Source organism: Pseudorca crassidens, chromosome 12 (genome assembly GCF_039906515.1).
Source record: "Pseudorca crassidens isolate mPseCra1 chromosome 12, mPseCra1.hap1, whole genome shotgun sequence".
In the NCBI taxonomy this organism is placed as follows: domain Eukaryota; kingdom Metazoa; phylum Chordata; class Mammalia; order Artiodactyla; family Delphinidae; genus Pseudorca; species Pseudorca crassidens.
This window is the reverse complement of record NC_090307.1, coordinates 85463235-85488618: the sequence shown is the minus strand read 5'-3', so window position 1 is coordinate 85488618 and position 25384 is coordinate 85463235. Positions and strand designations below refer to the sequence as shown.

The 25384-nt window shown below is 51.3% G+C and overlaps 2 protein-coding genes across 5 annotated transcripts; one reads left to right on the top strand and one right to left on the bottom strand.

Moving 5' to 3' along the window:
• Positions 1-2087: 2087 nt before the first annotated feature.
• On the top strand, positions 2088-11874 carry CDK2AP1 (cyclin dependent kinase 2 associated protein 1). 2 transcript variants are annotated; one of them, XM_067701079.1, is made up of 4 exons: positions 2088-2443; positions 6963-7060; positions 8581-8707; positions 11074-11874. In XM_067701079.1, exons 1-4 carry the CDS (start codon positions 2389-2391, stop codon positions 11139-11141), a joined length of 348 nt encoding a protein of 115 aa, XP_067557180.1. In that variant the 5' UTR covers positions 2088-2388; the 3' UTR covers positions 11142-11874. The 2 variants fall into 2 exon arrangements, with proteins under 2 accessions (XP_067557180.1, XP_067557181.1); XM_067701080.1 differs by lacking the exon at positions 2088-2443 and adding an exon at positions 4636-4716.
• Positions 11875-13637: 1763 nt separating this feature from the next.
• MTRFR (mitochondrial translation release factor in rescue) lies at positions 13638-25366 on the bottom strand. Of its 3 annotated transcripts, none has more exons than XM_067701076.1 (4): positions 25216-25343; positions 22504-22702; positions 15954-16261; positions 13638-14388 (listed from the first exon to the last, which is right to left on the bottom strand). In XM_067701076.1, exons 2-4 carry the CDS (start codon positions 22508-22510, stop codon positions 14146-14148), a joined length of 558 nt encoding a protein of 185 aa, XP_067557177.1. In that variant the 5' UTR covers positions 22511-22702; positions 25216-25343; the 3' UTR covers positions 13638-14145. The 3 variants fall into 3 exon arrangements, with proteins under 3 accessions (XP_067557177.1, XP_067557179.1, XP_067557178.1); XM_067701078.1 differs by having other exon boundaries at positions 22676-22702; positions 25216-25342; XM_067701077.1 differs by lacking the exon at positions 22504-22702 and having other exon boundaries at positions 25216-25366.
• Between the last annotated feature and the right edge of the window lie 18 nt (positions 25367-25384).

The window sequence follows — 25384 nt, the reverse complement described above, 5'->3', positions numbered from 1 at the left end:
ATTGCACAACTCTGTGCTTATACTAAGTCCCGCTGAATTGTATATTTTTAAAGGGTGAATTTTATACTAAGTGAACTAGGTCTCAATTAAAAACAAAAGGAAAAATATTTTCCAATGATGATCATTGAGGGGGCATCGTGGTAAAAATACAATATGGAAAGAGAATAGCGCACACATCTGTAGAAGGGACTGAAGCAGGCCACTGAGATCTGGATTCTTGCCCCAAGGAAATGGAGGCTTAGTCCAACAGCGAACAGGTGATGGAGGCAGAATACATACCAAGGTCTGTCAGCCTGGGAGCCCTCTGCTTATAGCTTCTAGCCCTGAACTGGTCCAGTAGGAAAACCACTAGGTATTGTGGTTACCGAGCACTTGAAATGTGGCCAGTTGGAGTTAGGATGAGCTGTAAAGGTAAAATACACGCTGGGTTTTGAAGACTTGGTCTTATAAAAAGAAAGTATCTTAATAATTGCTTTATATTCATTATATATCGAAATCATACTGTTTCTCGATATATTGTGTTAAATAAAATATATTCATTTCACCAGTTCTTTTTACTTTCTAAAATGTGACTAATAAAACTTTTAAATTATATGTGGCTTGCAATACTTTTCTATTGGACAGTGCTACTCTAGACTATTGGTCCCCTGGGAGCAGGGTAGGAAAGGGTGATATTAATTTATCTGTGAAATAAAATTTCATTGAGCATCCTTGGCTGAATCAGCCTAAAGCTGACCACAAGGGGTCCTGGGAAAGGGGTGTCGCCTGTACCTTCAATCCTAAAGGGACAGAGGGAAGGAATTGGTGGTATCCCTTCCCTCAGGCAAAGAGGTTGAGGCCTTCCTCACTAGATTCAGATGTATCTGAATGTCTATGGTTAATCACGAAATCTGCAAAGCATGGCGATTAAAAAAGGCAGAAAAGGGTGGGCATCTTGTGTATTTTGACAAGATTTACTATTTAAGCAGAACTCTGGACCTCCCCAGTGGCGCAGTCGTTAAGAATCCGCCTGCCAATGCAGGGTACACATGGGTTTGAGACCTGGTTGGGGAAGATCCCACATGCCGGGGAGCAACTAAGCCTGTGCGCCACAACTGCTGAGCCTGCGCTCTACAGCCTGTTAGCCACAACTACTGAGCCCACGTGCCACAACTACTGAAGCCCGCGCGCCTAGAGCCCGTGCTCGGCAACAAGAGAAGCCACCGCAATGAGAAGCCTGTGCACCGCAACAAAGAGTAGACCCCGCTCACCGCAACTAGAGAAAGCCCGCGCACAGCAACGAAGACCCAACGCAGCCAAAGTAAATAAATCAATAAAATTTTAAAAAGTAATAATAAAGCAGAACTCCAAGAAATAACACCTTCAAAAGCTTCATCATCTAATGCAAAATGCATTTGATGATTGCGTATCAGTCAGATCTCAGAAGTCGACTGGGGTCCGTCGGAGGAGGATCAAAAATTGCAATGTAAAATCCAGGAGAGAGAAAACTTTGTCAAGTTTATTCTGGTACCCTTAGTGCCGGGAACAGTGCCCGGCACGTAGTAGGCGCTTCTTAGATATTTGAATGAGTTAAGATGCAAAATTATGTAGATGTGAGGGTGTATTTCCCAGGGGAGGAGGCCTCTGGGTTTTGCCCAGTCTCAAAGGAGTCTAGGCCGCCAAGGGGTTAAAAACCACTTAATACCGAGAGGGACATGAAATTTATTTGAAATCAATGTCAAGAATTGGTTGTTCTTATTCTGGGGAGTAGCCAGACCTCGGCGTCTGGAATGATCTACGTGCTTAAAAATACCACTCGCCACCATTTTCTCCAGGTAATTTTCCATCCCTGCCCCCACAGTCAAGGGGGAAAAAAGTAATTCTGCAATCCTACCTAGCTTACCAAAAAAAAAAAAAAAATCGGTACAAGCACAAATCTCCAGGCGCCGCCAGCGCAGAAGAAGAAAGGGACCCACGCGGGCCTCGGGCGCCGCCGGGACCCCAGCCCCCGAAACTTTGCCAAGTTGCGGGCGCCGAGCGCGCCCGGAGGCGCGGGGCGCGGCCGCGGGCGGAGCCGCCCCCTGACGCCGGGCCGCGGCGCGCCGGGCCGCCCCCTCCCGGCCCGGGCCGGCCCCGCTGGCTCCGCTCAAAGTTTGCGGCCGCCCTTGCGCCCGCGCGCCCGCCCGATGTATGGGTGATATACTGCAGCGGGTGTCAGGGTGAGGGACGGCCATATTTGCCGGTGCGGCCCGAGCCGTCAACAACAAAAAGTGCGCGGGAGCTCGGCGGGCGCACGGACGGGCGCACGGACGCTAGGGCCGCCTCGCTGCCGGCCGGCCTCGCCGCCTTCGCCGCCGCCCTCGCGGGCCGGGCCCCGCTGCGCCCCGGCGCGCCCCGCCGCTCGGGGGGATGTCTTACAAACCGAACTTGACCGCGCACATGCCCGCCGCCTCCCTCAACGCCGGTGAGTGAGTGCGCCCCGCGGGCCGCGCGCGCCGCGCCCCAAGTGCCGCCAAGTTGGGGGTCCGCGCGCCCGGCCCCGGCTCCCGGGGCCCCGCGGCGGCCGGGGTCGGCGGGCACCGGGTCCCGGCCCGGGGCAGCGCGGCGGCCGCCGCCATGATTCCGGTGCCCGCCCTGCCAAAGTTCGCGGGTGCACCCCGCGCCGGGCCTCGGGGCCGGGCCGGGGCCCGGGGCACGGGCGGCCGCCGCGGTCCCCCCCACGCCGGCGGCCGAGGGCTCGTGGGGAGCGCGGCGAGCGAGGGCGGGGGAGGCTTTCTCGGCTCCTTTTTCCTTGGCTTTTGGGCGGCTCGGCGAGGGCCCCTGCCGGCGGGAGTCGGGAGCGGCCGGGCCGCGCCGGGAGCGGGGCGCCGGGACCCCGGCGCGGGCCGCCCTTAGGGAGCTGGGGGTGGGTCCGGGCAGGGGGCCTGGGCGGCAGGGGTGCACGTGAGCAAGCCCGGGCCACGCGCGGGCGGCGCTGCGGGGCGGCGAGCGTGCCAGGTGCAGCCGACCCCGAGGGAGCGGGGCCGCTGGGGTCACCGGCGGTGCAGTGGAGATTGTCGGTGGGCGCCCGCCCGGCCTGGCGCGTGGGACGGGGCGCTCAAAATGGGTCGCACGGGAGGTCCCTTCAGGCGTGCGCGGAGAGAAGTTGGAGGAGATCGGGGGCCTCGGAGAGCCTGGAAGCGGCGGCTGGGGGCGTTGTTTCAGCGGGGCCCCCGCATCTCGGAGCCCCCAAGTCTGGGTTTAGAAGGCCCCCTCCTTCAGAAGCCGGAGGGGCCGTCCTCTCCTTTCCCTGGGGCTGGAGCTGGGCGGTCCCAGGAAACTCCTGCAGAAGTTGTCAGGCAGCTTTAGGCTGTGCCTAGGGTCTTGCCCCAGGGACCGAGGGCGATAGGTGAAATTGTGGGTTCAGAGGGGACCGGCTTTGTCCCTTCACCAAGGTTCTTCTCCTTTAGACTCTTGATGGGAAACAAACTTCCAAATAAGCGAGGTGCATGGAGGGGGCTTGGGAGGGAGGGGATTGGCCTTGCTGGTCAGAAATGCCACGCCGGCAGTTGGCCGAAAGTTTTGGGCCTTGTCTCCGAATGTTGACTCCAGAATTCCAAAAATTTGAAGAGGCCCCCAGGAAAGCAATATATGTATATGCATATGTGTGTATAGGGGTGTGTGTGTGTGTGTGTGTGTGTGTGTGTGTGTGTGTGTGTGTGTGTGTGTGTGTGTGTGTGTGTATTTAACTTCTTGGACACAAATTTGGGGATTGGAAAGGGTTAAGATTAAGGGGGTGGAAGGACGGGGTGGGGGATAGTTGAGTTGGTCAAATGTGGGCGCTAAGCCCCAAGAGCCCCTGTTTTCTCCTCAGATGTTCTCACCTCTTCCGGGGTCTGCACACCTTACCAAGACGGGCTTTGTGGCCACAGTATTTCTCACTGCCTCCCTCATCTGACTCCGGGGTGGGATGGGTGGAGGGTCTTGCTGCCAGCCCGGACTGGCGGGAAGTCTCAGGCCGGCCCTGGTGCAGTTGAGGCCGGCGCCCTGAATGGGGCCCTTCGGGGATTGGGGTCACAGGGTGACAGAGGCACCCGCTGGGGACCCCGAAGCCCTCTGGGCTGGCTAGCACCTGTACACAGATTTTCTTCTTTCTCCTGCGGTGAACTCCGGGAGGACTGCTGAGGTCCCCAGGTCTCTGGTGTTTTGGTGGGGCCGCCCCCCTCCCCGTGGACCCCTTTAGAAAGGCCGGATCTCCCCGTGCCATTTGCATCCAAGATGGACTCTCCGCTGCCGCTCCTCCGGCTTCCTTGTCATCATCCCTCACACCCTCCAGCCCTGCCTCCTGCTCGAGAGTTGCCAAGCCTCGGCCTGGCCGGCGGTGGCAGTGGCGGAGTTAGACAAAGCCCCCGCCTCCCCGCCGGAGAGCCCCCCCAGGCGCCCCAAGTGGCGGGAAGGCCGCCAGCTCCCCAGGCCCGGGCGCTCTTTGTCTGGCTTGGGGGCGGGGAGCCGCTCCTGGCCCCAGGAGCTGCTGGCCTCTGCCAGTCCCTCCCTGGGCTCCGGGCCCTCCCTGGTCCCCGCACACTACACGTATTGTCTGCGATGCTCCGTGACGGCTGTGCTCACGCCCGGTCTGGTTTTCTCCTAGGCCTCCGGCAGCCGGCCGCTGTGTCTGCAGGAAGGTGTGGGAATGAGTGGGACTCGGGGCCCTTCCGCCAGCTCTCTCCAGGGCCACAGACACCCCCCTCTGAACACCGAGTAAGGGACTGGCGCTGGCACACAGTCGGGGTCACCTACCACATCACCCAGGCCGTGGGAAAGTCAAGCTCCGAGCTGTTGCCTGACTCCCATCCCCCAAGCCCCCAACCCATTCCTCCTCCTCCGCTCAGCCCCCCGGGACCTAACCCCGGCACCCTGGAGGAGCAGCATCTAGGGCCTTGAGACATTCTCGTGGGAACCATCACCTCAAACAGATGGAAAAACTGAGGCCCAGAGAGGGAAGGGCCTTGTCTTAGGTCACACAGCCGCGTATGGCGCAGCTGGACTGGCTCCTAGTCCAAGCCCTTGGCTGTGGGAGAGAAGGTGGGTCGGGGAGGCAAGAAATACAGATTTGCAGCGAGAGGAGGGCAGGAGGTGGTGCAGAGAATGAACCAGAGGTGTCCAGCTCACCTCCTGCCAGGGAGCTGGAATCTTCTAGATGGCTTGAAGTGCCGAGCGGTGCAGTAGACACCCCTCCCCCCACACAGTCTAGCGTTTAGCATCCTGGCCTTTCGGAGAGGCGTGATAAGTTGTGGTGGGCGGGACTTGAACCCTGGCCTGGGGCAGCAAAGCCTGAGCTGCCCAGACCGCACCCACCGCCCACATCAGAAGGTCAGGAAATTGGGGCTTGGCTGATGTGGCGAGGGGAGCTGGGGGTCACCCGCCCTGCCACACTCCTGTGCTCTGGCCACTGCACACCCGCAGCTGCTTCAGACGGAGGTGTGGTTCTGCAGCACAGGTGTTTCAGCTACCCCACTGTAGAGGCGTGGTGGTGAGGCTCGGAGGAGCGCAGTGCTGTGCCCAGTCCCAGCTTAGACGTGGCAGGATTCACGTTTCCTGACTGGGCAGCCTGTATTTGAGCATAAATCTGGGTCCCAGTGGAGAAACCCAGGCAGGCCTGAGACCGAGGAAGACACGTCGGGTACCAAGCTGTCTGCGGCTCCTGGACAGAGGGATAGGTGCGGTGTGTTAGTCTCTTCTGTGCTGTGTGGCCTGGGGCAGTGCCCGCCCTCTCTGGTCTGTGTTTCTGTCTCTGCAGTGAGGGGCTCCAGGGCCCCTTCCAGCTCCAGCAGCCTGAGCTCCTGAACTTCCTTCCTTCCCTGCCCCCTCCCCTTGCCCACACCAGATGAGCAGCTGGTCGGTTTGGCCGGCCTGGCACCAGCTGTCCATCCCCGGGGGCCAAGTCTGTAGAGCCCGCCGTGTGCATGAGAGAGAGACAGTTTGGCTCCGGGGAAGGCAGGCAGAAGGGAAGCTGCTCCCCGGCCGGGCGTGGAGGCATGCGGGCAGCTGCTGAGGAGGGCTAGGTAGATTCTCCACGGTTACCGCTGTTCATAATTCTGCAGGACATCCTTTACTTGCTAATGACCACTCGGACGCCATTATGGGTCTGCATGCTTCCAGCTACTGAGCTGGAGCTGGAAAATTCCCTGCTGAGGGCCTCCCCACCCCCCATCAGGAGACTCCGTTCTGAGCCGGGCCCTGGCCCCCCGTGGTCCCTCTGCTGAGGGACAGTGTCTCCCAGTGTTACAGTCCATAAGTGGGGTCTTACGCCTCCCCCATGGGGGTGGAGCCAGCTGGGCATAGATTCAGACTGCCGAGAGTCTTGTTCCCTCTTTGGGGAGGGGCGACAGGAGCTCAGAGAGGTTGAGGGGCTTGTCCAAGGACACACAGACAGGCTGTGATGTGCTTCAGATTCCTGACTTTGTGTCCAGTACCCCAGTCCCCAGCCAGGGTTGGGTCTCAACAACCTCCAGATCTTCCCCTGTCTTCCTCACCATATACTCCAGCAGAGTTTTGGGCACACGGGAAGTCTCAGCCCAGGTGTGGACCAGCCTTAGTAGCAGATGGGCTCTTGTGGCAGCCATGTGTCTCTAGGATATCAACCTCTGGGGAGCAGGACCCAGGAAAAGGGGACTTGCAAGGGTTAGGCTGAGAATAGCAGCAGCTTTCGTCTTTGCTACCAGTTTTGACTGCATGTATGGGAAGGATTTCTGTGATTGATTAGCAATGTCTGCTGTGGTGATGGGCGTGAAGAGCAGTGGTCTGTTAGCTACATTTTACCATCAGTCATCTACGCCGAGTATCAGCCGTGGCCAAACTAGAGGACAGGAATAGGGTTCTTTATCCTCAGAGACAAAAGACCACTGTTGATGGCATGAGTTCTGGGCAGGGGGACTCAGAGTCCTTACCTTGGATACAGTTAGCCAAGGCTACTTGATTACTGACTCCTGTCTCCTCCCCTGTAGCTGGGAGTGTCCACCCGCCCTCCACCAGTATGGCGACGTCATCACAGTACCGCCAGCTGCTGAGTGACTACGGGCCGCCATCTCTAGGCTACACCCAGGTATGGCAGCGGGGGTGGGATGTGCGGTGGGAGGGGCCCTAGGGGCGGCCTGGGCCAGAGGGGAAGCGGTGAAAGGAGTAGAAATGATGGAGCTGTCATCTGAGCTTCCTCAACCCAGGGCTCAAGGCATCAGAATGGAGAAGTGGCAGGGGGTTTCACGGGGGACACCGAGTGACAGGAAGGGGTGGGAGAGCCCAAAGAAGGCTGGAAGCCCCGAGAGCCACAGTTCCCCATGGGGCCACCACCCCACGTGTGTCCCTGGTGGGCCTCCTCGTGCCTGGTCCCTGGGGAAGTGAGGTCTGGCCTTGACTCTGTATCTGAGCTTGGACAGAGGAGGGGGGCCCTGCTCCCACTCACTCCCCACAAGGTCATGGGCCCTGCAGGGAGGACGGGCCCATATCCTAGTGGAGTCCAGGTGCGTTGCACCGAGAGCTGCTGGCCCCTCAGTTTTACACCTGCTTCCACCAGTTTCGGGACTGTGGACCGCCCCTGCCCCAACCTCGCGGAGACTTGCTTTCCCCACCGGGTTGGCGGGCCCTCAGGGGAGGTGGCCGCTGGCCGCCAGGGAGGGGACCCAGGCCACTAGCCGGGAGATTCCCGTGGCTGCCACTCGCGTTCTGAGGTCGCCACGGAGGCCGGCCCCACGGATGAGGCGGCGGCTGGGAGCCGTGCCCCGCCAGGCCGTCCTGCCCCCGGAGGGGAGGCGGGCACGGGCGAGGACCCCCTGAAGAGGTGGCGGCGGGAGGCTGCTGCCGAGCTGGATGAGGAGAGGAGGAAGGACCAGGAGGCCAGGAGGCGGAGGCGGCAGAGGAGCGGGGAGCAGGCGAGGGCCTGGGGGGGAGGTGGCCGCCCTGATGCAGCTGTGGGGGGGGGCGGGGGAGGGGGGGCCAGGGAGGCCTGGCTGAGGCCCACAGGCCGACGGGACCCAGCCTTCCTGCTCCGGGTGTTTGCTCGGGCTGTTTGTGGGGTTCTGGAGAGAAGGGGTTTCTGCGTGGTGGGCCCTGCCTGCGGGGGAGGATGGATGAATTTAAATACATTCTGGGCTCTGTCTGGGTGGTCCCTGGCAGTTTTTGTGGTCCTGCTGACCCCACGTGTGGCCTCCATCTCTTCCGCCCACTCTGGACCCTCAGCACGCCCCCTCCCCCCCCATCACTTGCCTGCCCATCGGCTCCTTCAAGGAGATTCTCAGTGAACACTTTCCTATCGACAAGCCAGTCTTTTTTTTTTTTTTTCATTTGAGATGATAAAAGGGCTTTCTGCAGACTGCTGGGTGGTTGCCTTGAGTGTGTGGGGACAGTAGAGGGCCGGCTCCCTGCTCTGTGCTTGTCGCCCAGGTGGGCCGTGCCTGGCCGCAGCTGCGCTGGAGTCTGGGCCAGGCCGCCCTCCCTCCACCACCTGCCCCCGGCTCGGGCCTCTCCCCAGCCCTGCCCTCGTGGAGCTGGCATGCTGTGGGGTCCTGACCACGGCATTGGGGTCAGGTTGGGTTCAATCCTCCTGAACCCTTTTCTTTCTGATTCTAGGGAACTGGGAACAGCCAGGTGCCCCAGAGCAAATACGCTGAGCTGTTGGCCATCATCGAAGAGCTGGGGAAAGAGATCAGACCCACCTACGCGGGCAGCAAGAGCGCGATGGAGAGACTAAAACGAGGTAAATCGTGGGCCCGGGACTCCCGTGACAGGTGACGCCTCGCTGCTGGCGGACCCCACGGCACTGGCCTAGTAACTGTCTTGAAAGATTTTCTGGGGAAAATGGAGGGTGGCAGATGGAAGAGTCCCCCGCGGCACAGGGGCTCCCGCTTTGTTACAGAATTACCGTTGGCTGTGGAGGTGTCAGGCTGGGTGAGCGGGTCTGTGGGATGAACATCTGATGGAAGGGGCTTGGCGGCCAGTTGTCAGATGCAGCGTCTAAGAAGGGAATCCCCAGGACTCCCCTGGTGGTCCGGTGGTTAGGACTCCACGCGTCCACTGCAGCGGCCTCGGGTTCGATTCCTGGTCAGGGAACTAAGATCCTGCAAGCTTCATGGTGCGGCCAAAAAAAAAAAAAAAAAAAGTCTTTGTACCCAGATCCTGCAGCTCTGCCTCACGCCCGCTCTGCTCCCGTTGGCCGACACTGGTCCTAGGAGCCCTGGGCGGCCCAATAAGGTAGACTCCCAACTTGGGTGAGGCCAGTGACACGAGGCCAAGGGGGCCTGCGTTGCCCTCTGCTGTCCTCCTTGGAGCGGGGCCCAGGGGGGCGTGTGGTCCGTCCCAGTCTGGGGCGGGAGAGTGAGAATGCTTTGAAGTTCTTTCCTGATTGAAGAGGGAGGAAGGGCGGGAGGATGGTGCCACAGGAAGAAAGTGACTCACGTGAAGAGGTGACTGGCCAGCTGACTTCAGAAGGCAGAGAAATAGGTTGTTTTTTGCTGCTTCACGAAGTGAAAGCGGCGTGGAGAGGAGAAAAGGATTTCTATTTTAGAAGGTGGCAGTTCAGAGCACGGTGGCTTATGTGTGAATTTAATTTTAGGAGTTTTTTTTTTTTTTAAGGTTAGAGAAGCAAATTTGGAGAAAATCGAGAGGGAAATGTTCTGTGGCTATAAATCTGGGGCGTGACAGGGGGGCTGCAGTTGAGGCCACGGCTGCAGTGATGGCAAGGCCGGCTGAGGACAGGCTCCCACCCAGAGCAGTGGGCCGGTTCATGACACCTTTGTGAAGAGACTGACCGATTGCAGAGCTGGATTGGGGAATAACAGGCACAGGTGTGGGGAGGGGGGCTGGCAGTTAGAGGCTGGAACGGAAGAGGGCTCGGGGGAGAGGAGGAGCTTAACCCCCAATCCAGCCCTGGGGGTCAGGTGGGCATTGCTCTGCCCACAGTGCTGGTAACGGGAGTGCCGGTTACCTGATTGCAAATGCCTGGGAGGATGCTGGACCCCGCAGTCTTTCTGACAGGCGACCTGCAGCCTCCCAACAAAGCTGGCAGTTCAGGTCAACACATGGATACACCTGGTGACTGCTTCAGGGCACATCCTGGGTGAGCAGCTGGCCCCACAGTCACCCTGACCAGTAAGGTGGCCAAGTTTACATCATAGCGAAGTAAGAAGGGCACAAGGGAGTCAAGCGCCAAGAATGTTTTTTGCGTTTTTTAATGGTGAAAAAAATAAGATTTTGTGACATGTGAAAATTATGTGAAATTCAGACTTCAGTGTTGTAAGTAAAGACTTGTTGGAACATGGCCACACCCATTGCTTATTAATGTCTGCGGCTGCTGTCACAGTACAATGGCAGAGTGGAGTAGCTGCGACAGTGGCTACACAGCCCTTTCCAGAAAGTCTTCGGAAGCTCTGGGGGGTAAGATTTGTGAGGTGGGGACACCTGAGTGACTTGGGGTGTCATTCCCAGTGCCCTCTGGGGGGTCAGCTCTTGGAAGGAGTAGATTCTTGGTGTCTATTAAAATGAAATCAATATTTCATGAAGTTCAGTAAAGCCAAAAAAAGAAAAAAACCCCACAAAACCCAAGCAATAGATAACTCCCAAACCATAGAGATAAAAGATGAGGGGAGAATAATAGTGCAGAAGGTGGCACCCGTCCCCTGGGGGGAAGGACAAAGCAGTGGACCGAGGTGGCCTGAGTGAGCACTCGTCTCGCACCCGAACCAGCCAGGCTGCCTGACATTGTCAAGCCCTTTCTAGAATTTAGGAGAAATAATGGTTTGAAGGCGTGGAATCTCCAAAGCGGGTCCCTGCTTAAAGAACTTGGGTGGGGACACACTGCCTCCTGTCATCTGGACGGTAACAGGGTTCAAATAGAGTCACGTCATAAAAAGAGAGCTTGCTGGCTGTCACCTTGAGCATGGGAAGAAACTTTTAGGGAGACGTGCAGAGGGGTTTTTGCTTTGAGGGGTGGGATGGGGTTTGGGGTGTTGGATGCAGGTCCTGAGTTTCCTCCAGTCTGAGGGTTTCGCGGTTGGTTTGGAAGGACCCTCCTCCTCTTCTGGAATGGGTGCTGCTGGCTGACGTCCGCCTCTGCTTCTCTTCCAGGCATCATCCACGCTCGAGGGTTGGTGCGGGAGTGCTTGGCTGAAACGGAACGGAATGCCAGGTCTTAGCTGCCCTGTGAGCCTGGACGGTTTTCCATCTTCGGAGAGAAGTTACAGTTCATCTCCCCTGTTCAGATGAAACTTTTGTTTTCAAAATGGTAACAGTTTGGTTTCTCCTCCCCCTGCCCCTCCCATGGTTCACTAGGCTCCGAATCTACAGTCTGTAAGATTGAGGAAAGATTTTGCAGTTGATTGGGAGTTACATTTTAAATAGGAACTACCCAGGTGTTTGTTGTTGTTTTTTAAAGCATTGATTCAAAAGATGCACGTAAAAATTACCTATCTTACAGCAAACTAGTTTGCCTCCAAGATACCACTGTCTCGCTCTCCTCTTTTGAATACATTTATGTTACCCGGATTGTTCTTTGATCCTTTTCATAAGCTGATACAACTTGAAGGGTTTTTTTTGTAGTGCGGACTTGACAGCACACTTAACTAGTAGCTGGTCCCCTCGTTTCCCATACACTATAGATTCTGCTTAACGTAAATTCTTTTTTGCTTAAGCATTTGCATGACTATTAGTGCTCTGAAGTCGACTTTTAAAATGCACAAGTTATATACATACAGAAGAAAGAGCAACCTCCCAAACCAAACCCAACAAGGATCCCCGAAATTTTTCCTGAGACTGTATGTAGATTTCAGTTCTGCCTTTCCTGTAAGTTGATCCAAACATCTGGAAGAAAATGGGACTGTTTGCATCTTTGTATTTATTACTCGATGTAATAAAGCTTATTTTCATTAACAGCTTGTATTAAGATGTGGGTTCCGCAAATTCTTGGTGGTATTTTAAAGAACGGCTCCTCAGCGAGAGTGGGGAGAGACCTGTCAAAGGGCATTTTCCCACCTGGTCCAGAAACATCTTGCGTGACAATATCAGTAGCACAACAGGCCAGGGACAGGATGTGTCGGTTAAGTCAGAAGGCAGGGATCAGGTGAGCTGCGTCATGCATGCATCCTAACTGCAGCAGATGTTAAGTGTGTGCCAGGAAGGAAAACAAGAGTAGAGGCGATGTTACTGACTTCGCCCTTTCTGTGCTCCCCCAAGTTAGGCCATTCTGTTTTTAGGAACTTAACCCGTGAGCATTTAAACTCAAGCTAGCTACTTCATCCTGTTCTCACTGGAAGAACTACCTGCTCTGGTGCTGGGAAAACTGGGTTGCCTCGGATGTGCTGAGAATTCGTGGGGTGGTCCCCAACAGTGGGGACCTTCCAAAGGGACTTGGAGGTCATCCTTACTATATTCCTTAGGCCCCGATCCCGATGTAATGAGGATTTACCGTGGTGAGGGGTAGACTAAGACAAAAGGAGGGACCTGGTCAGTTTCACAGGCATAAGGCCAGGTCCCAGCCATGACAGCTCTAAAGGCCGGAGGAACGGGTACTAGGCAGTCGGCTTGTCTGCATCTCCTTCGTGGACGTGACAGGAAATTCAAAAAGGTTCAAGAAGGGGGGAGACAAAAGTTAAAGCTTCTGTCCCCCTTGTCTGAAGCTCCCCAAATTCCCTTCCACTATTACGGTCTTCTGTGTACCATTCCAGATGCTTCACTTGGCTCCCTTCTAAAAGGAGGCTGGACCTGGGAAGGGCCCCGCACACTGCGACCAGAGGTCGAGAGCCTTGCGTAGAGCTAAACTTCCGAACCGGGCTACTCGGAGGTGGGAAGACCTTCCCGGGCTTCTTCACAGGGAACTTTATTTGGGTGCACGCAGTCTGGTCTTCACGGATGAGGCCGACCCTGGGTCTGACAGTGGCCTTCTCACCTCACGGTTTGTCTCCCTACTAGTTTTATGCATAAACTTCCGGATGTGTGCTAACAAACCATGCCTGAAAACCCCCAAACAGTTTGTACGGTCAGATCCAGCTTGAAGGATGGTATCAAGCAAATTCACAAACCCAAGTTTCTGAAACCTCATCTTTTATAAACCTACTACTTATAAATCAGCATACAGAGAATGACATGTGTATTTCCACATCAGAGAGGTTACTTGTCAACACAGTCTATTAAGCTAATGGGGTAAATGGGCAAGTAACTTACTAACTTGTAAATCTTTCGCCATCTTGTTTTCTTTTGTTCTCTTAATGACATCCATGTATCACTGAGCAATGACCTTCCAGCAGGTGACAAGGAGGCACTAAATGCTATTGTTTGACTCAATTCTATAGTTTTCCATAAAAAGTCCATTACTTACATTAATGCTTTTTTTCAGAAAATATTTTCATTGGGGAATTCCCTGGCGGTCCAGTGGTTAGGACTCTGCGCTCTCACTGCCGGGGCCCAGGTTCAATCCCTGGTCGGGGAACTAAGTTCTCACAAGCCTCGTGGTGCAGATACAGATACAGTCACACAAATGTATAGCTTAAAAGGTGACATACTTCTAACTACCGTCCAGGTCAAGAAACAGAACTCTTGTCAGCTGCCCAGAAGCCCCTCCAAGCCCTGCGTCACAATGACAGCCTTTCCTCCCCCAAAAAGTGCCCTTGTCCTTCTACAGTAATGACTTCCTCGTGTTTCTTTTTACAGTTTTATTCTCAAAGTATGCACTGCTATTCACTACAGTTTGTCTGCTGTTTAGAAACTCTGCTGTCTCTGGAGCCCGTCACAGCTGCGCCGGTGGTGGAGCTCACGCCGTCCCTGGAGGCATCCGGCAGGTTCTTTTTTTAAAAATTAATTATTTATTTTTGGCTGCGTTGGGTCTTCGTTGCTGCGCGTGGACTTTCTCTAGTTGTGGCGAGCGGAGGCTACTCTTTGTTGCGGTGCGCGGGCTTCTCATTGCGGTGGCTTCTCGTTGCAGAGCACGGGCTCTAGGTGTGCAGGCTTCAGTAGTTGTGGCACGTGGGCTCAGTAGTTGTGGCTCGCGGGCTCTAGAGCGCAGGCTCAGTAGTTGTGGTGCACGGGCTTAGCTGCTCCGTGGCATGTGGGATCCTCCCAGACCAGGGCTCGAACCCGTGTCCCCTGCATCGGCAGGCAGATTCTTAACCAGTGCGCCACCAGCGAAGTCCCATCCGGCAGGTTCTTTCAGTCAGAATCTGCAGTCCTTTCTCTGGGCACATTTTTACTTGATTCCCATTGTTCTTTCAGGAGTTTCTTTTTCTCTAGGGTCTCCTTTGCTCTTTTTTTCCTTTCTTGCTTTCTCTTCTCTGCCTCTCGTTTTTCTTTGTAAACAGGACTGTTTTCACCGTTGTAGAAAACATCCACTTTCTCTTGCAGGATTCTCCGAGCTAGCTTTCTGTTTTGATCGACGGATCTAGTCTGGTGGCACTGTAAGAGATAATATTTCATAATGTGAAAGCCAGTGTGTTCTGGGCAGGACCTCAGGAATCATTAAATTCAACCTAGTCCCTTTATAGAGGGGTCAGGCCCGCAGAAGGAAAGCCACTTGTCAGGAGTCCCAGTAGGTCAGTGACAGGACGAAGGCCATACCCTTTCCTGCCTCTGCTTGGCCCCCACCCAGTCCCACACCCCAGTTGTATTATGTGGCTTTCACTGTGACTATTCCAATATTAGGAGTGTTGTTTTGTTTAGAAGTAACAGTAGCCTTCAAATAAAGTTCCCAAATAATTTTGAAAACATCAACCAGTATGTCTAAGCGAGCCCTTTGTGTGCCCCATTTATAAATGTAAACTTCTCTCTGAAGGAGGAAAATAGCCTCTTTATTATTCGTCAGCCATAATATTCATTACATAATATCTCTGTTATCACTGGTGAGTGCCTTGCAAAGCAAGTTGATAAAAGAAATCCTGTGAAATTAGGATGAAAGAATAGTACCAAAAGCAAATGTGGAGTAAGCTATATAAAATAGGTTTCAGAATTTTATTTGTTGCTCACGAATGTCACTTTTTTCAAGGAGGAAAAGAAAAATGATTGAGATTTTCACTAATACGCTCTTGGCTCAAAAACGTGGCAGCGAAGAACAGCTGTCAGGAACAGACTCTGGGTTCGGTCTGGGCTGACTCTCCTGCAGGCGCAGGAGCCTCCCTGTGCCTCAGATTCCACATCATGAGTGTAGGCTTGTGACGATTAAGAGTTAACTCGAATGTGAAGTGGCTCAGAACAGGGCCGGCCGCAAGCTCACGTGATATTCAAGTACTTGCGAAAGGTACCGCTGATGTGCGAAAGCCCGCCTCTGCTCTCTCTGCTGTGCCTCAAGGCTTGTGCCGCCTTCAGGGCCCTGGGGATACGGAATGGACTGGCAGTTCCACAGAGGTGGTGGGCCGCTACCAAACCAGGAGACAGGAGAAAAGCGCTGCACCATTTCCTAGAGGTTCAAAATGTATTGACAGCTGGTGATATTTTGATCAGAGGTTGGTTTTTTATATTCAGAAGAAAGCCTCCTACAGGCAGCTGTACCTGGCATTTTTCCTCTGAGGGCTGAAATTGGGTTGCCAACGTTACCTCACTCAGTTCTTCTCCAGAAGGGTAGGTGTCACTGACATTTACTAAAGAGGGGACGGAGGGACATGGAAAATGTGACCATCTGAGCGATCAGCCAGGAGGCTAAGGGCTGAGCCCACTGGCGGACAACCTGGGCCCGCGTGCTGCTTGGGGGCTGGAGCCCACGGCAGTGCCGCAGAGCTTTCTGCAGCCACCCTGCAGCCCAGTGGCTCGACCAGAACCGTGGCCTGCCAAGTTCAAGGACAGCAGCAGTAAAAGCGCAACTGCAAAGGATCCTGGAAGGAGGCTCCTGACGCTGTGCAGAGGTTCTGCCTGGGAGAAACGCTCGGGACTGGGCACGAGACCTGCAGTCCCTCTACTGCCGGGGTCATGGTGAGAACAAGTTTTCACTCAGGAGAAACCAGGGGACCCCCACGGCCTCCTTCCTCTACCTTGACCACAATGCCTGAGGGGACGTGCCTGAGCACCACGCAGTTGCTTGTTTTGTTGGTTGCCTGGCCCCCTGGCCCGTGTCCTTTTACAAACTGCTCTTCAAGTTCACTCTCATCCAGGGAGAGCAGAGCAGGGTGGTCCTTCTTGCCTGCCGCCTGGACTGGAGTGACCACTGTTCCAGGGGATAAGAGTTCCGGCTTCTCGCAGAGCCGGAGTCCCCAGGGCACCATGCACACTCTGGTCAGTGGGGTAGGAAAACGGAACAGACCCGAGGTGCTCATAGCGCGTGGCTCTGCCTGCTCAGGACCTGAATAAGACAGAAAAGACAGCCCTTCAGCCTTGTTTGTGCTCAAGATTATACCGCAGGTTCTAAAATCACCTTTTATGAACCAGTTCAGACGATGACCACCCATCTGGCAGGCAGGGGATTTAGGAAATTAGTGCAGACAGGATACTCAGCAACACACACCTCGCTCCGGCCCTGCATTGTCTACCGTGTTCTCAGCACTACATGCCTTGCCAACTGATAAATATTTTCTTATAACAGACCAAAAAATGTCTTCAAAGCACCCAGAAGTGGTGTTTTCTCAGGAAGGGGAAGCTTTGAGTGTAAAATTCAAAAGAACAGGGCTGTAATTTGATAAGGAAATATTACATAGTACATCACACAAGAATTAGGATCTGAGTCAAGGGACATTATTTAAGTGTGTGAGAACCTTTGAAATCAAAATGGAAAGACGACAGAACGTGATAGTCTATTTTATAGCTTAAGCTTAAACAGTCTGACACAGTAAATATCACTATCAATCAATGTCATGATTGTTGTTTTTTCATGTTTCCAGTTTCATGGATTTGAATAGGAACATCTGTTCCCTCAGAAGCACTGCCAATCACATGATCCAACCGGTACTCATCCTTAGAACCACCAAGCCAACTGATTTTTATTAAGGTGCCTGTTACGTTCAAAGTATGAGGTGAGGTACAGGGAGTGACGTGAGGTCAAAGAGGGCAAGACGCTATCTTCCTGGAGCTCACAGTCTAGTCGGAGAAGATATTCAAGAAGAAAGCCAGACGCGCTGAACAAGAGATTTCAATAACTACTCGAGAGGAGCCTAAGGCTGAAATGTCTTAGTTGACGAATAGTATAGAGAATAATAGCCATGAGGGTATGGTGAATCACAGGCCTTTGCTTTTTTTCGAGGGGAGGAGGGCAGAGGATCTGAAAGGTATCACCTCTTTTCAGAGATCTACATATTCCCCATGTGAATGGGGTCGGGGCGGGGGAGTCACAACCTTCGCCCATTTTCTCATCTGGAAAATGGGAGGAATAAGCCCTCTCCATGCAACCCACACAGGCTTAAAGTCAGAGAAAACAGTGTTCTGGAAAGGGCTTTGCTGATACCTCTGAAGGCATGAGACTGGTTTATAGCAAGATCCCTGTCACCAGGACTTTCCTGGTGGCACAGTGGTTGGGAATTCGCCTGCCAGTGCAGGGGACATGGGTTCGAGCCCTGGTCCAGGAAGATCCCACATGCCGCGGAGCAACTAAGCCTGTGCGCCACAACTACTGAGCCTGCGCTCTAGAGCCCATGAACCACAACTACTGAGCCTGTGTACCACAACTACTGAAGCCTGCGCGCCTAGAGCCCGTGCTCCACAAGAGAAGCCATCGCAATGAGAAGCCCACGCACTGCAATGAAGAGTAGCCTCCGCTCACCACAACTAGAGAAAGCCTGTGCGCAGCAACGAAGACCCAACACAGCCAAAAATGAATTAAAAAAAAAAAAACCTTAAAAAAAACCCCAAAAAACCCTGTCACCCAGGCAGATTTGGGGAACTACAAATGTGCCACTCGCATAATACTTCTTGATCAAGGATTATGTAGGCACTAAAAACAGATATATTGCTCTTTTTAACAAGTGCTTCCTGTGAGGCTCTAAACAGCTTCTTTCACCACTTGAAACCTTGTAAATTCTAGCTCTAACACAGGTAGGAACTGGAGTGTACCTAAGGCAACTTCCTCAGCCAAAAGTAACGTACCATCCACCAAATTATTTCACTAGGTTTCTCTCGGCTCATTTACCTTTCACCCACCAGCAGTTCTGACGGCTAACACCCACTGGGCCCAACGCTGATCGCTAGATGAGCTTAATGCAGAAACAGGCTAGCAGGCATTGCTTCCTTGTAAATATGTGCATTTTGCTATTTGAAATCCAAGTGCCTTTCTCAGTTATCAGTACAGATGACACTGGTCATGTTTAGAATGAATACAGTATTCTTCATCTCTCTCTCTACTATTTCTATGGAAAATAAATATAATGAAATATACTCTTCAAGCTTTAGGCCATGCTAGTTCTCAATCCTATGACTGACACATCTTCTTTGTGAAAAGCACGATATTCAGCATGTTCTGAGCAGGTCCTATCAGTCCCGGTGGATGATAATTAAGGTGGTGTCAGTTCGTAATGTGCTCTGTGGCTACCAAGGGAGATATTTTGAAACAGAGTATGCCAGTGAAAGTGGTGCTTTGAAAACGGCTTCTGTTTACTGTGTGTGAAATATGTCAGAAGTATCCTCAGGAAAAGATAAGGATAAACCCAGGCACATTCTCTGAAATCTCTACAACAAAGAATCCACTCCCCTATAATGATTAAATGAATGAGACTAAGTTGATGTCCAAAATTTCCCTCCCCTTATTTCTGCTTTCAGTCCACAGAACAGAATTCCTTTGTGTATCAGACAGTGTCTAGTCCCTGTATTAGGTTCATGGAACAGGAGGCCAGTACCTCTCTTGGGGCTTCTCTTCCGTTAGTAAATCTGACCAGGCAGGATGGTAGTGGAATACAGTGCAGCGACAAAGAAAGGAAGCAGGTCTGAGACAGGGTGAAACTCCCAGACAAAGGGCGGAGAGGACAGCGCTTTTCTCAGCTGCTTTGTCACCAGCCCACTGTGTTTCAAATCTACCTTTCTGTCCTAGTTCAGAGCTGACACACACAGGAAGGTCTCCCACCCAACTGGAGTTCGAGAAGGTCCCCAGTGTTCAGTTACTGGCTGCTTTGTTTAACAGCTAATTCCAACAGCCAATAGGACGATTCCAAATACTTTTAGTATCTCCTGGAGCTCTGGCTCTACTCCAATGGTGGCTAAAAATGACAAACACACCCATGGTTCCACTTCCCCAAAGCCCAGAGAAGAATACGGATTGGATTTCAGTTTTTGTGATACCCACAGAGCAACCCAAAGTCTTCGGGGAACAATAAAAGCAGCTCAAATTAGAGCTCATCGTGACATTAAAGAGAAAAATGGTCACAAGCGGTGTGCGTAAGGGGAAACCAGCGGTCACGACAGCGCGCCCTTGTTCCCTCCCATGAGTGCGAGCGTCGGCCCGGCCGGCTCTCCACCCCAACTCCCCTCGGCTCTGCTCTTCCTTGGAGGGTGGCGTCTGCACTAAACAGCTGGCTGCAATTTAGGTTAAAGCCACGCTCTCTCTCACTTGGTCAAGTTAAGAGATAACAGGGCTGACGCCTTTAAAACAGGCAATGTTAATTTGTTCAATGAATATTTTCCATATCTACTATGTGCCATGAGTGGGCCTCGATGGGTCCAATGAGCCTGTAGCATAAAAGAGAAATTAAGACATCTGTAAGTAAGATAACATGCCAGAGCGTGGAATGGATGACACGCCACAGAGCAGTGGTTCTCAGGCTTCACTATGCTCCCAAGTCACCAGAAGGCTGGTTATTGGGACTTGGAAGCTGCATCCTATTAGGCACCTTTCTTCCTGACTGGATCCAGCTGGTACACAGTTCCTCCTCTGGCTTCCACAGTCAGCCCAAACCAAGACTGACACCTAGCTCATGGGTGGCATGCTCAGCTCTGCATTGTGGCCAGTGACCAGAGCAAACAATCACATATTTAAACAAGATGCAGTGAGCTGAGGCTTGTTTCACCAACAGCTGAAATGCTCTGGAGAGCGGTAAGGGGATGCTACTGCCTTTTTGTCTCTGAGACAGAGAGAGGATATCTGAATCTGGAAGACATAGGATTTCAACTCTGGACCACCTCTGGATACCATTTGCCTAAAATTCACTGTTTAAGTATTTTTTAGAAAGGCAGAGTACTAGTGTCTCTTAGCCACAACTTTCATGGTGTACCAACCTTGCAGAAATGTCATCTAAACTAACCGAAAGAACAGATGTGGCGATGCGCTGAAATGGAGTGCTTTAGGAAAAAAGACTGTTAAAGCTCTTGCGGCTCCAATCTTGATGCACCATTTCCCTAGGGATCCTGTTAAACAGGCTACGGCTCATCAGGGCTGGGGTGGGGCCTGAGACTCCACATTTCTAACCAGCCCCCAGGTGAGGTGGTTGCTGCCTGCAGTCCTGGCCCTTAAGATCGTCTGACTGCTGGATGAAGGCCCCACGATCATGATGGCAACGCTGGAGATGGAGAAGGTGTAAAGGAGAGAACAGGCGGGAGAGGAAGAGAAGACAAATGAATATCGAATTGAGCGAAAAGAACAGGTGAAATGGTCACAAGGGGATTGAGAAGCTGGGTCATCTGAAAAAAGAACATCAAAAACGTTGCTTCTATTGCATTATTATTTTTTTTAAAGCTGCCTTTTTCTAAGTCTTTATTGAATTTGTTACAATACTGCTTGTTTTATGTTTTATTTTTTTAGCAGGAGGCATGTGGGATCTTAGCTCCCTGACCTGGGATTGAACCCGCATCCCCTGCATTGGAAGGTGAAGTCTCAATCACTGGACCGCTAGGGAAGTCCCCTGCATTAATGTTCTAGAACAGCACTGTCCAACAGAAATATAGTGCAAGCCACATGTGAAATTCTAAATTTTCTTATAGTCACATTAGAAATAGTAAAAAGCAACTGATGAATTTCAATATACTTTATTTAATCCAATATATCCCAAATATTATTACTTCAACATATAATCAATATAAAAAATTATTTAGATTTTTTTATATGAGGTCTGCAAAACCTGAAGTGTGGCCACGCTTACAGCACGTGTCAGTCTGGACTAGCCACATGTGCTCGCGGCTACTGTAGTGGATAAGGTAGCTCTAGAATCTTGCTATCAGAGTGTGGTCCACAGAGCAGCAGCCACAGCACCCCCTGGGAGCTTGTTAGGAATGAAGAATCTCAGGACCTTCTAAATGAGAACCTGTGTGTTTTTTTTCTTTTTTTTTTGGCTGTGCCACACAGCTTGCTGGATCTCAGTTCCCCAACAAGGGATCGAACCCGGGCCCACAGCAGTGAAAGCACAGAGGCCTAACCACTGGACTGCCAGGGAAGTCCCAGAGAACCTGTGTTTTAATAAGATCCTCAAGTGATTCAGAGGCACATTGAAGTTTGAGAAGCAAAGGACACAGGAATTAGTAAGTTCTTCCAACTGCTAGGACAGACACTTTTAAGAGCTATTGTTTCTTATGTTTATAATGTTTAAAAAGTTGAGACCAGAATTCAGGAGTGCTGATTACCTGCTTAGTCATGGTCTTGCTTCCCCCTCCCGAATAAGGAGATAAAATAGGTCTCAAAAACAATGACCTAATCAACGGTGAAGGACAAACACAGTGAGCTTTAAAAAGACAAAATGGCCAGCTGATGGCTCCAGAAGCTAAGTGAGAGGATCGTTTTCTGTGAAATGCTTAATGATAATCTATGTTTCAGAAGTGTGTTTTGGTGCTCCCTGCCGAATGGGAGTAAAGATAAAGCAGCCTTTCTCTCCTTTTCTCATCTAGCTCATCCTCCTGTTCTAGTTGCCTGAAATCCTTATGAGGGCTGAACACCTCCCCAAACAGAACCCCTGGGAACTTTGGCTCAGGCTTGAAATAGACCCTGTCATTTCCTAGGCTGGGGGCTCTATACTCAAGATAGAGCACCTTTCAGCCACAGTAAGTGTTTCCAGAGAATTATTTCCCAAATAAGAAAATCACAATGGACTGAGCAGGAAAGAACAGAGCTGCTATCCTTGATTTGGGAGGACAAGAGGAAAAGGAAACTACTCTGAGTTTGGTCCAAATTTAATAGGCTTACTGCTGCACAGCTCAAGAGACACTAAAGAAGTAGATAAAAAGAAAAGCTTTCAATTCATACAATACCAACATCCCGTTCAGTTTTTTTTTTCCACAGAAAACTTCAAATCCACAATTACACCTGTCCTATTTGGGTGCACCACTGTCATCTTCTTCTATTTATGGCACCTAACAGGAACTTCGTAATTTATCAACTACACTATTAAAATAGGACAAACACATTAAAAAAGCAGCGATAACTAGCAGCAATAACTACACTCCACATTTTCCTCTAAAAGTCTCAAAGACCCTGTTACCATTAATGATGCTTTGTATTTGTTTAGGACTTAGGTTTTCAAAGCACGTTCAAATATGTTATCGTAGTGAATATTTCATACAAATAAAGAAAAGAACGGATGTATACTATGTGGAATATTTCAGGAAGACTTATTTTGGAAGAACATTAGGTAGTCCATTTTTTTAAACTGAATTTGTCCTTCCTGCTGCTTGTTTCTTTACCTTTCATAACATCTCCAGATTTGTTCTTCCCCCAGCTCCTTAGAAAGCGTTAGCTCATTTTCCTCAGCGGTCTCTTCTTGACTCCCCCTCTCACTTTTTTGTCCCTGAAAGGCCATACTGCTTTGTAGTCAGCATGACCTGCGTCAATGCCTTGCCTCCACGATTTACTCACTGTGCAACTCTGGCCACGTTTCCACATCTGTAAAACAGAGGTAATACCACCGAGGGAGAGAGAAAAATCGTACACGTCACCACAAACGTAAGGTGCTTAGGATCCCTACATCACAAAGCTCAGGAACCTCTGGCTAACACTCCACAAGCCCACTCTGCAAACGGATTATTTCATGGACTTTTGTTTTCGAAGCTCAGTGAAAAGGTATCTAGAAAATGACCTGCAGACAATTTTACTTGGCATGGTCCAATTTAAGAAATACTTGGAAACCATGAAATTACCGAAGATATGCTGTTTGGTGAGGTCATAATTGTGGTCTATGAAATCAGGTGCCAAAGAGAGAATTATGATGCCAAGAATATAGTGTGACTTCCCAGAAGGTTCAAATTGAAAGGTAAAAACTACCTTCATCACAGCAAGTCCTGGTTTAAACATAGAGATCTTTAGTAATTATCTGATATAGTAAAAAAAATCATGAAGGACAGAAAAGATGAAAAAAGTCACGTTTAAATGTACACCTGATTATTCCTTTTCATCTTCAATGGTTAAACTATAAAGTTTTAGAGTTCCTCATTTTTGCTGTGGAGGACGTCCCTCCTCCAACCCCCGCCAATGACAAGCTGTTTTGTATATAAAAATAAATGACACAGAGTAACACCCTGGTTAACAAACATTAAATGCCTCAAGCCATTAGCGGCCACTACTACTGAACAGCCTAATCTTATCCCAATCAGAATGAAAGATCTCCACTCAAAAGCTCATTGTGGCAAAAGAGGAATACTTGAGCAATACAAAGATGTTATAATAAAATCATACAGTTTTTTTTGATACCGAGCTCCATGAGCTGTTTGTATATTTTGGAGATTAATCCTTTGTCTGTTGTTTCATTTGCAAATATTTTCTCCCATTCTGAGGGTTGTCTTTTTGTCTTATTTATGGTTTCCTTTGCTGTGCACCCTTATAAGGGCATAAAATAGTGGTGTTAGCTTGTATACAAGTAATGCAAAATCTCCAGTATGAGGGGGGGGGTTAAATTAAGATGAATAGTTCCTACACTTAATATATACTTGAATTTCTGACACCTTCTACTTCTGTTTTCTATATTCAGAAATAATTTCTATGGACTTTAAAAACCTCCTGTTTTTATAAAGCTTCTCTCTAGACCAGTTAGTCAAAAGCAGTTTCCATTCTGAATTTGTAAAAATTAAGACGCTACCAAAGAGCTTAACCTAAATTAAGAAGTAAGGTGTGAATAACCTTACCAGAATATTTTGTATCAGTTGGTTAACAAGATAACTCAGTTAATTAGAATACTAGCTTCTGAACATGTTGGCTTATTAAAACATTAATAGATTTTTTTTTTGAAAGTTACCTAAAGATGACACTGCCAAAAACAAAACACTCAAACTAAACAAAGTCCATCAGATTTTGTAGCAAAAAGCAATGATCTCCTGCCTCTTGCATGGTTGGGAACTAATCTCCAGTTCTCGGTTTTGGGGTTAACATTTTTCTTGCAAGGAAACACACCTCCCTTTGCCTGGAGCCATCTCAGGAATCCACTTTCCCATCCTAGTGTGAGGATCTCAAGTAACAGATTTTGCAACCAACTGAAATTAGTGGTAAAACTGCTTTTTGTTTTCTTTTTGTTTTTGGGTGGACTTGAAAGAAACATGGTTGCTGAAAACAGAGCCGTGTGCTTAAAAATGATTTGATTTTGGTTGGGTTTTAACACAAGCACAATACTGATGGGTGGATTAACACAATTGGGAGGAGGGTTCGATTTACTTAAGCTTGAACTCTCCCATAGACGGATGGGGTTTTGGAGAGACTGAATTTCTACTGTTGAGACAAAATTGTCAGGTATTCTTAGGAGCCTCAGATGAGATGGAATGCCTCTTGGCAGATTTGTGTTTCCAAGGGCAAATAACATCTGCTCCGTCCTGGCTTCTCCGGCACACCTAAGGACAAGGCTGGCGAAGTCCCTTTATCGTGGGCTCCGGACACTCGGAGGAAAATCTAAGAGCTCGAAGTACCTTAAAGGGTAAGAACCTTTCGTCTGAGAAAGGCGAACTGACCAGTGCGTGTGAGATGGCCTGGGGGCCCACGGAAAGGGTTTTCTCTGGTCCTTCGAAAGGCTGGGCAAGAGGAAAACACCCACGATGCCTATAACAGGCCCAGCTGCGTGCTAACAGCTCCCCAAGGCTCCGCCAAACAAGTCAACGAGCATCGTTCCATTTGTCCTCGGGCCTCGGTGGAACTGTTTTCTCCACAAGGGTGGGTTCTCCTCGCCCGCCCCTCCAAGTCCTTGAAGAGCCCCAGTGCCGACCCCCACCAGCCTAGGGTAAACCCATTCCAGGGTAAACAGCTCGGGTGTCCGGGCCGGCTTCACCTCACCGCCAGCGGGGCCTCAGGTCAATGGGCTGCGCGACTCAGGGTCGCAAACGGGGAAATTCACGGGTCCCAGCTCCCAGTCCTCTCTCCGGAGACTCTAACAATCGTGGGCAACCGTGTGGGTGTCGGGCTTCTCCGCAGACACTTACCTGACCTCAGGACTGGGCTCCCGCCCCCAACGTTCTGGGTGAACCGGAATGGCCGCAGGAGCGGGAACGCAAACGCACTCCCGCGCCTGCGCACGCGCCGTACTCCTGCCGCAGCCCCCCCCCACAAACCCGTGCCCCCGTCTTACTAACTGCGCATGCGGGAAGCTGA

Coding starts and splice junctions, on each gene's coding strand:
- CDK2AP1 (XM_067701079.1), top strand. CDS start 2,389: ATGTCTTACAAACCGAACTTGACCGCGCACATGCCCGCCGCCTCCCTC. Junction 2,444..6,962: donor CGCCGCCTCCCTCAACGCCG/GTGAGTGAGTGC, acceptor CCTCCCCTGTAG/CTGGGAGTGTCCACCCGCCC. Junction 7,061..8,580: donor CATCTCTAGGCTACACCCAG/GTATGGCAGCGG, acceptor TTCTGATTCTAG/GGAACTGGGAACAGCCAGGT.
- MTRFR (XM_067701076.1), bottom strand. Junction 14,389..15,953: donor CCTCAGGCATTGTGGTCAAG/GTAGAGGAAGGA, acceptor TATCTCTTACAG/TGCCACCAGACTAGATCCGT.